The 14,617-nt window shown below is 37.8% G+C and overlaps 1 protein-coding gene across 3 annotated transcripts in view; it reads left to right on the top strand.

The window, feature by feature from the left end:
* The window catches only part of MTFR1 (mitochondrial fission regulator 1), a 56,659-nt gene that overhangs the window by 9,186 nt on the left and 32,856 nt on the right, over positions 1–14,617 (top strand). For 2 of the 3 annotated variants that reach the window (XM_059166346.1, XM_059166343.1), the window contains exons 2-3: positions 7,809–7,881; positions 12,639–12,781. Coding sequence is in view for 2 of the 3 variants with exons in the window: in XM_059166343.1 (XP_059022326.1) it covers positions 12,716–12,781 (66 nt within the window). In the remaining variant the exon portion in view is untranslated. The remainder of the gene's footprint in view (positions 1–7,808; positions 7,882–12,638; positions 12,782–14,617) is intronic. The other variant, XM_059166344.1, reaches the window with a different exon arrangement.

Raw genomic sequence — 14,617 nt, 5'->3', positions numbered from 1 at the left:
CTGAAGAGTTTTAATCCAGAAAGGATGTACTTTGTCAAATGCTTTGTCTGCATCTATTGAGAGGATTATATAGTTCTTGTCCTTTGTTTTATTAATGTATTATATCACATTGATTGATTTGCGGAGGCTGAACCACCCTTGCAGCCCAGGAATAAATCCCACTTGGTGGTGGTGAATAGTCCTTTTAATATACTGTTGGATCCTATTGGCTAGGATTTTGGTGAGAATTTTGGCATGCATGTTCATGAGGGATATTGGTCTGTAAGTCTCCTTTTTGGTGAGGTTTTTGTCTCGTTTTGGGATCAAAGCAGTGTTGGCCTCATAGAATAAGTTTGGAAGTTTTCCTTCCATTTTTATTTTTTGAAACAGCTTCAGAAGAATAGATGTTAATTCTTTTTTAAATGTTTGGTAAAATTCCCCTGGGAAGCCATCGGCTCTGGACTCTTGTTTGTTGGGAGATTTTTCATTACTTCTTCAATTTCCTTGTTGGTTAGGGGTCTGTTCAGGTTTACTACTACTTCTCTGTTTCAGTTTTGATAGTTTATACATCTCTAGGAATGCATCCATTTCTTTCAGATTGCCTAATTTGTTGGTTATAGTTGTTGATAATACGTTCTTACAGTTGTTTGTGTATCTTCAGTTTTGGTTGTGTTCTTTCATTCATGGTTTTATTTGGTCCTTGTTCTATTTTTTTTTTTTAAAGATTTTATTTATTTATTTGACAGAGATCACAAGTAGCCAGAGAAGCAGGCAGAGAGAGAGGAGGAAGCAGGCTCCCTGCTGAGCAGAGAGCCCGATGCGGGGCTTGATCCCAGAACCCCGGGATCATGACTCGAGCCGAAGGCAGAGGCTTTAACCCACTGAGCCACCCAGGCATCCCGCTCTTTTTTCTTTTTGATAAGTCTGGCCAGAGATTTATCGATCTTACTAATTCTTTCAAAGAATCAGCTCCCAGTTTCCTTGATCTATTCTACTGTTCTTTGGTTTCTAGTTCATTGATTTCTGTTCTAATCTTTATTCATTCTCTTCTGAGTTTTCACTTTATTCGCTCTTCTTTCTCCAGCTCCTTTAGGTGTAAGGTCAGATTGTGTATTTGAGATCTTTCTTGTTTCTTGAGAAAGGCTTGTATTGCTTAAGATTGCCTCTGCTGTATCCCAGAGGTTTTAAATAGTTGTATTTTCATTTTCATTAGTTTCCATGTATTTAAAAAAATTCTTTAATTCCCTGGTTGACCCTTTTATTCTTTAGTAGGATACTTTTTAACCTCCATATATTTGAGTTCTTCACCCTTGTGATTGAGTTCAAGTTTCACATCACTGTAGTCTGAAAATTTGCAAGGATTGATCCTAGTTTTTTGGTACTGATTGAGAACTGATTTGTGACTGGGTATGTGGTCTTTTCTGAAGAGTGTTCCATGTGGACTCCAGAAGAATGTGTATTTTACTGCTTTAGGATGGAATGCTCTCAGTATTCAGTGAAGTCCCTCTCATCCAATGTGTCATTTAGCACTTGTTGAACTTTTATTTAGATGATCTGTCCATTGCAGTTAGTGGGATATTAAAGCCCCTTATTATTGTGTTATTATTAATGTGTTTCTTTAATTTTGTTATTAATTGGTTTATATAATTGGCTGCTCCCATGTTAGGGGCATAAATATTTATAGTTGTTAGATCTTGTTAGATAGACCCTTTAATTATGATATAGTATTGTTTCTTATCTCTTATTACAGTCTTTGGTTTAAAATTTAATTTGAGGGCGCCTGGGTGGCTCAGTGGGTTGAGCCGCTGCCTTCGGCTCAGGTCATGATCTCAGGGTCCTGGGATCGAGTCCCGTGTCGGGCTCTCTGCTCAGCGGGGAGCCTGCTTCCCTCTCTCTCTCTCTCTCTGCCTGCCTCTCCATCTACTTGTGATTTCTCTCTGTCAAATGAATAAATAGGGTCTTAAAAAAAAAAATTTAATTTGATAAAAGGATTGCAACTCCAGCTTCCTTTTGATGTCCATTAGCATGGCAAGTGATTTTCCACTTGTTCACTTTCAACCTGGAGGTGTCTTTTGGTCTAAAATGAATCTTTTGCAGGGGCTCCTGGGTGGCTCAGTGGGTTAAGCTGCTGCCTTCAGCTTGGGTCATGATCTCAGGGTCCTGGGATCGAGCCCCGCATGGGGCTCTCTGCTCAGCAGGGAGCCTGCTTCCCTCTCTCTCTCTCTCTGCCTGCCTCTCTGCCTGCTTGTGATCTCTGTCAAATAAATAAATAAAATCTTAAAAAAAAAAAAAGAATCTTTTGCATACAGAGTATCAGTGGATCTTACTTTTTATCCAATCTGATGCCAAGTCTTTTGATTGGGGCATTTAGCCCATTTACATTCAGAATAACTACTGAAATATATGGGTTTAGTGCCACTGTATTACCTGTAAAGTCACTGTTTCTGTATTTGGTCTCAGTTCCTTTCTGGTCTATGTTACTTTTGAGCTCTCTTTGCTGAAAAGATTCCCTTTAATGTTGTAAGCCTGCTTTGATGATCACAATTCTTTAAGTTTCTGTTTTGGAAAGTTTGGAAAGTTTCTGTCTTGGAAGCTTTTTAATCTCTCCTTCTATTTTTGAATGAAAGCCTTGCTGGATAAAATATTCTTGGCTTTATATTTTTCTCATATGCCACCTTAAATATATCATGCCAGTCCTTTCTGCCTGCCAGTCTAATGTTCTACCCTTGTAAGTTACGGACCTCTAGTCCTGAGCTACTTTCAGGATTTTCTCTTTGTCTCTGAGGTTTGCAAGACTCACTATTATATGTTGAGGTGTTGACCTATTTGATTCATTTTGATGGGGTTTCTCTGTTCCTCTTGGTATTGAAAGCCTTTGTCCTTCCCCTGATTAGGGAACGTCTCTGCTATAATTTGCTCCAGTATACTTTCTGCCCCTCTAATATTCTTTTGCTTAATGGTATCACTTATTTCTTGAATTCTCCCCTCATGATCCAGTAGCTCTTTATCTCTTTTCTACACTTTATTCTTTGTCATTTTGTCTTCTGTATCACCAATTCTTTCTTCTGCTTTATTAATCTTATCATTTAGAGCCTCCATTTTTTATTGCATCTCATTAGCTGTTTATATTTCAACTTGATAGGTTTAGTTCTTTTATTTTTCCAGAGAGGGATTGTCTAGTGTTTTCTATGTTAGTCCAGCTAGTATCTTTACAATCATTATTCTGAACTCTAGTTCCATCATCTTACTTATATCCATCCATACTGATTGGATACCTGGCAGTCAGTATTGCCTCTTTTCTTTTTTGAGATCAGGTTTTCCATCTTGTCATTCTGTCCAGCAAAGAATAGATTAATGAGGGATCTAAATATGAAAATGGTGACAATAACCCCAGAGAAATATACACTGAACAAATCAGAAGAGACCTGAAACTGAAAGAAAAAAAAATCAGGTAAAGAGGGCAATACACTATATTTTGTGTGTATTTTGGGCTGTTAGAAGAAGCTGCATCCCAAAATTATGAAGAAAGACAAAAATAAAATTAAATACAATGAAAGGGTAGAATGTAACTGTAAAATGAAAATTAAAATAAATAATGAAATTATTATAAAAATAAAATTAAATACAATGAAAGGGTAGAATGTAACTGTAAAAATGAAAATTAAAAAAGTTTTTAAAAAGATTTTATTTATTTGAGAGAGAGAGAGAGAGAGCAGGAGCACAAGCTGGGGAGAGGTAGAATCAGACTCACTGCTGAGCAGGAATCCTGACTCGACTTGATCCCAGGACTCTGGGATCATGACCTGAGCCAAAGGCAGATGCTTAACTAACTGAGCAATCCTAGTGCCCCCAAAATTAAAGAAGTTTTTTAAAAAAGATGATAAAATAAGAAATACATTGAAAAAGAAAGAGAAAAAAAATAAAATCGAAAGACTGAAGAATTGTGAGAAAAAAAGCAATGAATTCTATATACAATTTTCCCCAGTGCTGGAGTTTTGCAATTCTCTGTGATCCGTAAACTTGGTTTTAGCCAGATGTTCTTCTTCTTTTTTTTTTTAAAGATTTTATTTATTTTACAGAGAGAGATCACAAGTGTGGGGGGGCGGGGAAGCAGGCTCCCTGCTGAGCAGCAAGCCGGATGTGGGGTTCAATTCCAGGACCCTGAGATCATGACCTGAATGGAAGGCAGAGGCTTTTAACCCACTGAGCCACCCAGGCACCCCATTTTATATTTATTTTAGACAGGATATCTTGTTATCCCAATCTGTTTGGGCTCTGATAGGGAGTGCAACCTGTAGTTTTAAGTTTTTTAAAGTGAATTGGGAAAAAATGTCCTGAAATAATAAGCAATAATTACATAGACATTATTGCTTGGGCCAAAGTTAAAAAAATTTTTTTTAAAAAGTTAGTTGACTTATACTAGTATCTGTTGGGCTACTATTTCTATGCTTTTTTTAAAAAAAAGATTTTATTTTTAAGTAAAAACTATACCCACCATCAGGCTTGGAACTACAACCCTGAGGTCAGGAGTCATGTGCTCTATTGACTGATCCAGCCAGGTGCTGCTCTGTGCTTTATTTTTTTAAAAATGGAATCACAGGAGTGCCTGGGTGGTTCAGTGGGTTAAAGCCTCTGCCTTCAGCTCAGGTCATGATCTCAGGGTCCTAGGATCGAACCCCACATCCGACTCTCTGCTCCACGGGGAGCCTGCTTATACTTCTTTGTCTTGATAGTTCTCTGATGCTTTCAAATAGATGATTTTTGTATTTTGTCATTTATTTGACCTCATGGGAGGATCATTTGTCTGAAATTGTGTAGTTCGTTATAAATAAATTCTTCTAGGTATCTGTTTACAATTGAGATAGTGTTGAAAAGGCTTAGATGCCCTTCATTTAGTATTTTAATATTAACTTAGCAACTGTTATTATATTCTATATACTGTGCTAAGGGCTGGGGTCACTGTGATGAGTAAGAAGAGTTTTGCTCTTAAGGTTACTTAGTGCTGTGGAGGAGTTAAGCACTTTAGGTACATTGCTGTAATGTGCAGTTTAGGAGAATGTATACAGGAGGGCCCTAATCCTCACTGATCAGGAAAAACCTCTTGGAGAAGGTAAGAGCTAAGCTAAAATAAAGAATGCATAGGACCTAGCTTGACACAGAGGTACTGTACGGGGGTGTAGAATACTGGATTACAGAAAAGTCCAGAGAGCCTGTTGAATTTCTAGAATTATCTGTATGACTGGATTAAAGAGAAGAGTGTGAAAGATAAAGATGATAGGAAAGTACAGAGACCAGATCATAAAGGACTTACTGTAGTACTGAGAATGGCTAGAAAAGGGAGAGCAAAATTTGTGGAAGGTGATTATGACAGTACAGACTTAGAATAGCTGTAGTGGATTGGAGTAGAGTAGCAGTGGAAATGGAATCTGATATTTAGGAGGAAACCTAGATCCTGATTGTAGAAGTTGGAAGAAAGGAGGAATAACTTGACAGTATGGGTGCCATTTGCTGAGGTAGGGAACACATGAGCAAATGATTTAGGAAGAAAATTAGGGAGTTGAGTTCTGCATTTCTTTGGTTTGAGAGCAGATGGGAGAAATCAGAAGTTGGCATGTGATTGAAGTTGAGAAAGAGAATTTATGTATGTAGTGAGAAGCTGATGTAATGAGACCTGTGAGTGGAGGGAGTGTAATCCTGAGCACTTAGGAGGAGGAACAGGAGAAAATGGGGGACAGAATAGGTGTATAGGTTAAATATATGACATGTGAAGTTGCAGGATGTCGACAGTTCCTGTTAGATGACTTCTTTGTTATTTGAAGTACTATGCTTGGTCATCTACTGAGAAGTGATGGAGGAAAGTGTTCAAGAGATTTGGGTAGCATGGAGAAGGGTTGAAAAAGCTTCTTGGAGAATGGAAGAGGGACAAGAGTAAGAAAATGTCCTAGGATGCTAGACAGCAGTGAGGGGCCATTTGAGATCAGAGGTAGAACATTTGTAGCAACATCAAAATGTAAGTCTTAGTAATTTTTCTACAGCCCAATTCTAGGACATGTAGCCTGCTGAATTAATCAAGGCCTGGCCAACAGAAAGGAGTTAAAAATACTGACGAGTGGTTCAAGTGATTTTTGGCTGCATGGGGTAGAAGAAAGGGAAGGTAAGAAGGGATTTATTAGGTTGATGAGAATTGCAGGGAGAAGAGACTGAAGGGCTCAATTTGGACAAAGTAGGGCAGAGGAGTATCTGAGGGAAAGCTAGAAGGTGAGATGCTTTTTTTTCTTTTTAAATTTCTAGATTTTGTTTTTATTTTATTTATTTTTTAAAAAGATTTTATTTATTTATTTGACAGACAGAGATCACAAGTAGGCAGAGAGGCAGGCAGAGAGAGAGGAGGAAGCAGGCTCTCCTCTGAGCAGAGCGCCTGATGCAGGGCTTGATCCCATGACCCTGGGATCATGACCTGAGCCGAAGGCAGCGGCTTAACCCACTGAGCCACCCAGGTGCCCCTAGATTTTGTTTTTAAATGAAAAGCAAACTATACAAAGAAAAGTTCACTTCTGCCCTCTCTGGCCAGTTTTAAGAGTTTGATGTGTGTCTTTCTCTAAATAAAGAACTTGAGGATTTTTGTTTTTTTACAGAAATGAAATCATAATTAACATATTCTTCCTGTATCATGTATATGCTGTCAAGTCCTTACATAGACTATCACTTTTTTAAAAATTTGAGAATAGTTGACACAATGTTAATGAGTTTCAGGTATACAATGAAATGATTCAACAACTTTATACATTGTGCTGTGTTCACCACAGGTGTAATTACCCTCTGGACTCTCACTTAATAGATGCATAATATTTTCTAATAGGACTAATTTCTAATACTGTAATTTAATTAACAATTTTATTGACAAATATTTAAAGTTGATCCCAATTTTGTGAGTAGAAAAAGTACTGTAGACAATACCTTTATACATGTATTTTTATGTATAATGCTTTTATTTCTGTGAGAGAAATTCTTCAAAGTTGCATTGTTTGGTCAAAAGGCTATATGCATTTTTAAGGCTTCTATTTGAAGCATAACTTACATTAAGAAAAACATGTAGGGACGCCTGGGTGGCTCAGTTGGTTAAGCAGCTGCCTTTGGCTCAGGTCATGATCCCAGCGTCCTGGGATTGAGTTCCGCATCGGACTCCTTGCTCCGCAGGGAGCATGCTTCTCCTTCTGACTCTGCCTTCCACTCTGTCTGCCTGTGCTCGCTCTCGCTCTCTCTCTGACAAATAAATAAAATCTTTAAAAAAAAAAAAAAAAAAAGAAAAGAAAAATATGTAAAAGGGTGCCTGGGTGGCTCAGTGGGTTAAGCCTCTTCCTTCGGCTCAGGTCATGATCTCAGGGTCCTGGGATCGAGCCCTGCATCAGGCGCTCTGCTCAGTGGGGAGCCTGCTTCCCCCTCTCTCTGTCTGCCTCTCTGCCTACTTGTGATCCCTCTTGCTCTGTCAAATAAATAGATCTTAAAAAAAGTATGTAAGGGTACATTTTGATAAGTTTCTGTTGGAAGGTGGAAGGAAGGACTGTATAGTATCCTCCACCTGAGAAGGCACTTAGGATTGAAAAACACAGAAGACAACTCCATACAGTTTACACAGAGTTTTATTCAGGGTAACTTACAGGATTGGTTTGACGACTGTCTGGACATCTGTGCAGCTTTTCTCTGAAAAGTCCATATCTTAGTCTAGATGTCACAGAGTGAGGGTACATGCAGGAGGGTATTGTAGTGAGATCAGAAGGCTTGCACGCACTTCATTGACAGCTAACCTTGCGGTGCCATCTGTGTTTCAGAAGAGGGAAAGACTCTTACCTCTAACAGACTCGTGGGAGTCCAAAGCAAGTCTCCTTGGAGGGTATTTCTAAGGTATGTATATTAATCTCCCAGGAGCCAGGAATACATAACCATAAGACAGGTCATTGAGCAAGTGGATGTGAACAAAATGGAGGGCTAAAGATTGATTGAGTTTTGTCAACTCTCTTACAGTTTAATAGAATAAACACACCTAAGTATCTCTCTGTTAGAGATATAGTATTGCCAGCATCCTCAGAAATCCTTCTCAGGCCTCCTATCAGTCAGTACCCCTATCTCCAACAGTAAAACAAAACAAACCCTGGGGGGGAAAAATCCCTAATCTATGATTAACTTACTTTTAATTTTACCTAAAAGTAAGTTTGGATCTTTATATGAATGGACTTACACAAAGTATCCTGTTGAATGCATCATTTCTGTGAAAATAAAAATTACCCAATACTAGTAAATACAAGATATTTATGATTTACTAGTGCTAATGAGGCCAGAACATGGAATTCAATTAGGGAAATACTTGGAATAGAGAAGATGACTTTGCTACAGTCATAGCTAAATGATGGGGAATGACTTGAATGTTCTTGAGTTAGCCCTTATTATAAGCAGTAGAGGATAGTAGGTAAAACCAAAGCCGTGCTTCCAAAGGGAAGGATTTCTTTTTCTTTTTCTTTTTTTAATAAGGGATTAATTTGTGTACAGCAAAATTCACTCAGTTTGGCAAACATTTCTTTGATGAGCGTAGTCATGAAACCATCACCACAATACCCATGTTCCTCAAACTTCCCTTGTGCTCCTTTGTTAAGTAACCCACCCACCTCAATCCCTGGTGACCACTGATCTGTTTTTTGTCCCTTAGTTTTGCCTTTGAGAAAGTTTTTAAAAGAGGTTAGGGAAGTTACTGACTGGAACAGCACTGATAGAAAGTGTGAGAGAATAAGCAAGCAGGAACCCTTTGAGAAGGCTTTGAGGCAGCATTGTAAAAGGAGAGCCCAGTTTCAGTTTAAGAAGGGAAGGGACATTTACTCTTTTTTTTTTTTTTAAAAGATTTTATTTATTTATTTGACAGAAATCACAAGTAGATGGAGAGGCAGGCAGAGAGAGAGAGAGAGGGAAGCAGGCTCTCTGCTGAGCAGAGAGCCCGATGCGGGACTCGATCCCAGGACCCTGAGATCATGACCTGAGCCGAAGGCAGCGGCTTAACCCACTGAGCCACCCAGGCGCCCCCCGGGACATTTACTCTTAAGGAAGAATTTAGAGAGCTTGTTGGAGAAGCTTGGAGGAGGAGCTGGCAGTAGGAGGCTATCACCTGACTATGTAACCTCTTTTCTGGATTTTTCTATTTAACAAGAACCATTTCCTTTCTTGAAATTTCCTTTTTTTCCCTTTGATGGCAAAACTTCTTTCCTATTTTTCTGCTACCTTTTGATCTTTTTCCCTAGGGGCATTTATTTTTTTTCAGCTAGTTCCTCAAGTATTTCCTGAAGTTTCTATCCTGGCTTCTTAGTCATTCACTCTTAGATTTCATCTCCTTTATCTAAGCTGTGCTCTCTAATCTTTAGCTCAGATTGCAAAACATCTCTTCTCGGCAGAAATAATTATATATATATATATATATATATATTTTTTTTTTTTTTTTAAAGAGTGTGATCATGAGTGGGGGAGGACAGAGGGAGAGAGGAATCCTAAGCAGGTTCCACACCCAGCAGGGACCCCTACACGGGGCTCGAACACATGACCCTGAGGTCATGACCTGAGCCAAAATCAAGAGTCTGATGCCCCGGGCACCTGGGTAGCTCAGTTGGTTGGGCAGCTGCCTTCGGTTCCTGTCATGATCCTAGAGTCCGGTATCGAGTCCCACATCAGGCTCCCTATTGGGCTGGGGAGTCTGCTTCTCCCTCTGATCTCTTCCCTCTCATGGTCTCTCTCTCTCTCAAATAAATAAATAAAATCTTAAAAAAAAAAAAAATGAGTCTGACGCCCAGCCCACTGAGCCACGTAGGTGTCCTGCTGTCAAAAATAATTTAAGGGGCGCCTGGGTGGCTCAGTGGGTTAAAGCCTCTGCCTTCGGCTCAGGTCATGATCCCAGGATTCTGGGATCAAGCTTCACATTGGGCTCTCTGCTTGGCAGGGAGCCTGCTCCCCCCCCCCCCCGCCCCCGCCCACAGCCTGTCTCTCTGCCTACTTGTGATCTCTCTGTCAAATAAATAAAACATTAAAAAAAATTAAAAAGAAATAAAAACAAGAAAAACCAAAACCACTATCCATTTAAAAAATAAGCAAAAGATACTTTGGAAAAGAAGATACCCAAATGCCCCCCAAACATGTAAAGAACTCACTAGAATGGCTAAAATTTAAAAGACAATACCTAGTATTGACAGAGATTGTAGAATAACTGGATCTCTTTCAGTGACCTGCTTTCAGGGTGTAATTGTTACAAAAACTTCAGAAAGGTGTTAGTTTCTATTAAAGATGTAGCAATATATCATGTAGCTGATGATGGAGTTATGTCCCAGTAAACCCTTTGTAAATGGAAGATACAAAAGTCTAAAATTCATTTAATACACCTAATTTACTGAACTTCTTAGCCTAGCCTATCTTAAATATGCCCAGAACTTATCAGCCTACAGTTGGGCAAAATCATCTAACACAAAGCCTATTTTATAGTAAAGTGTTGAGTGTCTCCTGTAATGTATTGAATTCTGTTCCAAAAGTGACAAACAGAATGGTTGTAAGTCTATAGGTTGTTCATCCTTGTGATCATGTGGATGCCTGGGCATGCAGTCACTGATGCTGCCCAGCATCATGTGAGAGTATCTACCACATACCAAAAGCCCAGGAAAAGATCAAAAATCAAAATTTGAAGTATGGTTTCTACTGAATGTGTATTTGCTTTTACGCCGTTGTAAAGTAAAAAAAGTATAAGTTGGGAACTGTCTGTATGTATATCGTGTAATCTAGCAGTTTTACTCCTGGGCATATACTCAAGGGAAGTGAGTTGTTATGTGTACCTTACTATGCTGCGTACAAGAATTATTTTAGTAACTTTGTTTGTAATAAATAAAAGATGGAAACAACCTAAATGTTCATAAACAGTAAATTGGTTAATTAAATTGTGGTATAGTAATACAATGAACTACCTCTACTACTACACAGCAGTGATAGAGAACTACGATTTACAAACAGTGTGGATTAATCTCAGACATTGTTAAGTGAAATAAGCCAAACACAAAGAAAAGTATATACAGTGGGCAAAACTATTAAGTGCTCGTAATGTTAGAATAGTAGTTCGATAGGAAACTTTCAGGGTTTGGGAAATGTTATGTGTCTTGATTTGGGTGGTGGTTACCCAGGTCTATACATATATAAAATTCATCTAGCTAGACATATAAAATTGTAAGTTACACCACATTTAAAAAAAAAAAAAAGGATAGGTTTTCAAATCCTACGTAAAACCATTCTTTTTTTCCCCTGACTAGTTTTTTGTTCATCATTTCCAGCTTTGACTTATTTATTTTTGGACCTTTGCTATTTCTCTTCCCATTAACTCTCAGTATACATGTTTAAAAGCAATAGTAGATATTGGTAACAGTAAAATATATCTGTCTCACCAAAGTTCTAGTCATGACCATTTCACAGTTATCGATAAATTAGATATTACTGCCAGTGCTTAGAGTTGTTATAAACTTTGATTTGTCATCAAGACTTAGTTCTTTTCAGTTCATGTTTTAGCCAGTGTCTGGTGTGTTTGTAGCACCCTTTATCTCCCCGTCCCCCAGTTCATGAAGTTCTTAAAGTGTAGTAAATAGAGTCTTTGTTTCTGGTCCTTAATGGGATGAGCTTGCATCAGAATGTAAATCAAATATACTAAGTACACTAATTCTGTTCGGCAGTTTCTGTTTTTTTGTTTTGTTTTGTTTTTGTTTTTAGCAGTTTCTGTTTTTAATCAAGACTGTGTTGATGAGGAAGCAGCACATTGACATGGTTTTGTTCAAGCTCCTTGTTTCATTGGAGACCAATGAAACATTTTTACTTTCAGTAAACTGGGTTATGCTGTATGATGAGTTAACAATTTAATTCTGTCAGATTTGTAGTATATATTGATGGGGAAGGAGATGAGAGGCAGGGGTTATAGTGCCAGTACTGTGGAAGGACCTTCTAGCATCTGAATTCCTGTATCATATATCTGGGATTCCTTTGTGATTTTTGGTGGGAGTTAGAATCTGCTCATAACTGTAGACAGGTAGATTTGGCCAAGTAAATGCCACCAGTATAGATAGCAATTTAGGAGCCAGTGAGGCAGAAAAGTGGGAACTGGCAGAATGTTGTGTCAGGTTCTTTTAAGATTGTTATCTACTAAATATCTTTTCAAAGAAACATTTTCAAAGATTTATTTATTTATTTGATAGACAGAAATCACAAGGAGGCAGAGAGGCAGGCAGAGAGAGGAGGAAGCAGGCTCCCTGCCAAGCAGAGAGCCCGATGCGGGACTCGATCCCAGGACCCTGGGATCACGACCTGAGCCGAAGGCAGAGGCTTTAACCCACTGAGCCACCCAGGCGTCCCTCAAAGAAACATTTTCTACTTAAATTAGCCACAGTGGGTGTTTATTGCTTCCAAATAAAAAACCCTGGTTGGAAAAAAATAGTTAAAAAAATATTGTACTGTTTTTTCAAAACTGATCATAGGCAAAAATTGTTTTAAGTACACACAAAGTTTTAAAATGTTTTAGATTAGACTTTGTGAGACATGTTGCAGACAGTAAAGATTCTAAATAACAATTATTTCATTTTAGTATTTGCATTTTAAAATTTTAGTGTGCTTATTGGACCATGTGCTGCTATGTATGTCTGAAGTACTTGAAATGCAAATTTGGAGACACTTTGCCATCTAAATGCTTGGCTGGATTAAGCGCCTAATTAGGATGGTTTTTCAACAGGTTGGAGGAAGCATGCAATCGGTGAGTGCTCCTAATTAATTTTTTAAATCCAGACATGTATATGTTTTGAGAATTTTTTCTGAGAACGTGAAATGAATTTATATATGACCAACATTTTAAATTCAATATGTTTATTTAAGTCATAGAAGTGAATCTTTACCTAGTATCCTAAGTATGGGAGTAACATTTTGAGTTACATTGAAAATGTACCAATATTCATGTAACTGTTAAAAGCAGTGCATTTGTTAGTAGTGAGAAAAGAGATAACATAGAAATCATTGGATAAAATATGACTAGCACTTGACAACTCTGAATGTTGTAGAACTTATTGAATGCCGTTATAACATTATCACACAACTTTTAAGGTAAAAGGTAAGTCATGTCTTCTAATACAATGACTATGTATATGAAGAAAAATTAGTATAATCTGTGCCAAAGATCTTCTGATCTTGATCTCATTTGAAGTATTTTCTACTGGTATATAACTTTTTTTAAGATCCAGTGTGAAGTTATTAGACCAGTAGTTGCGCCAGGCATGTCTTATGAATATTTGTTTTTCATTTTCACATTCAATACTTTGCATTAATAATGTTGAATTCTATTTTATTAAAAGATACAGGCAGGTTACATAATATGAATATGGGTATATATGTGTGTGTAAATGTGTATATATATATATGTATTTTTTAATAATGGGTATACTTTTTAACGTACTCCTTGTACTCTTGTTTTTATTTTGTGTCTTTTTATGTCTTGTTAAGAGAAAGTCAAACTCTGAATCTCTCAACCCCCCCCCCCCCATTACATCTATTTTCTTTGGAGATAAAAAGCAAAGAACCAAATAAAATTATCTTTTTATTTTTTATTTTTTTTTTTTTTATTTTTTTAAGATTTTATTTATTTACTTGAGAGAGAGACAGTGAGAGAGAGCATGAATGAGGAGAAGGTCAGAGAGAGAAGCAGACTCCCCATGGAGCTGGGAGTCCGATGCGGGACTCGATCCCGGGACTCCAGGATCATGACCTGAGCCGAAGGCAGTCGTCCAACCAACTGAGCCACCCAGGCGTCCCAAAATTATCTTTTTAAATGGCTGCATAATTTTGATATTACTAGCCTGAGGATAAGCAGTAGGAAAATGGTTTCTGAAGTTAATAGTATTTTCATCTTTTTCAGTTACATTTTCTTGTTTTGAACTTTACTTAATGCATCTTATAGCACATTTCTCATTTGTTTACCATCATTTGGTTACAGAGAGTAGATTAACATTTTAGTACTGACAGTGAAAATTTTCCTTCGCTTCCAGAAAAATGGGAAGCTCTTGTAATTTTAAAATTCCCCCAATGTAAAGCTTTACAATTTACGGTTCTTCTTCTTTCCAATTTTAGTAAAAAATACAATTTAAGAGAGGGGTACCTAGCTGGCTAAGCCAGAAAAGCATGCAACTCTTGATCTTAGGGTCCTGAATTTGAGCCCCACATTGGGCATAGAGATTACTTTAAAAAAATAAAATAATTGAAAAAGAAGTATAATTTGGTGAAAAGATCATAGATCCTGGATTCAAACAACTCTGGGTCTGAAATTGGTCTCTGCCAGTTACTTTCTGCATGCACAAATTATAGATAAGAAGAACTATTGCAGAGTTAGCTTGTGGATTAAATGACTGTGGATTAAATGACACCTAGTACAGAGGCTTGTATGTAGTATAGCTACATTCAATAATGGTTAATTTTCTATGGTTTTGCTCTGTCATTTCCCCCAATCCTGGCCCCAAGTCAGGCGAATGTGACTAATGCTGATTGAGACCGAAGTGCAGAAGTTTGTTTCAGAAACAGATAACACAGTTTATTTAGCTTGTTC

This window comes from Mustela lutreola, chromosome 3, assembly GCF_030435805.1.
Source record: "Mustela lutreola isolate mMusLut2 chromosome 3, mMusLut2.pri, whole genome shotgun sequence".
NCBI lineage: Eukaryota > Metazoa > Chordata > Mammalia > Carnivora > Mustelidae > Mustela > Mustela lutreola.
Note: the sequence above shows the minus strand (reverse complement) of the source record. Positions and strands in the feature narration are given on the sequence as shown.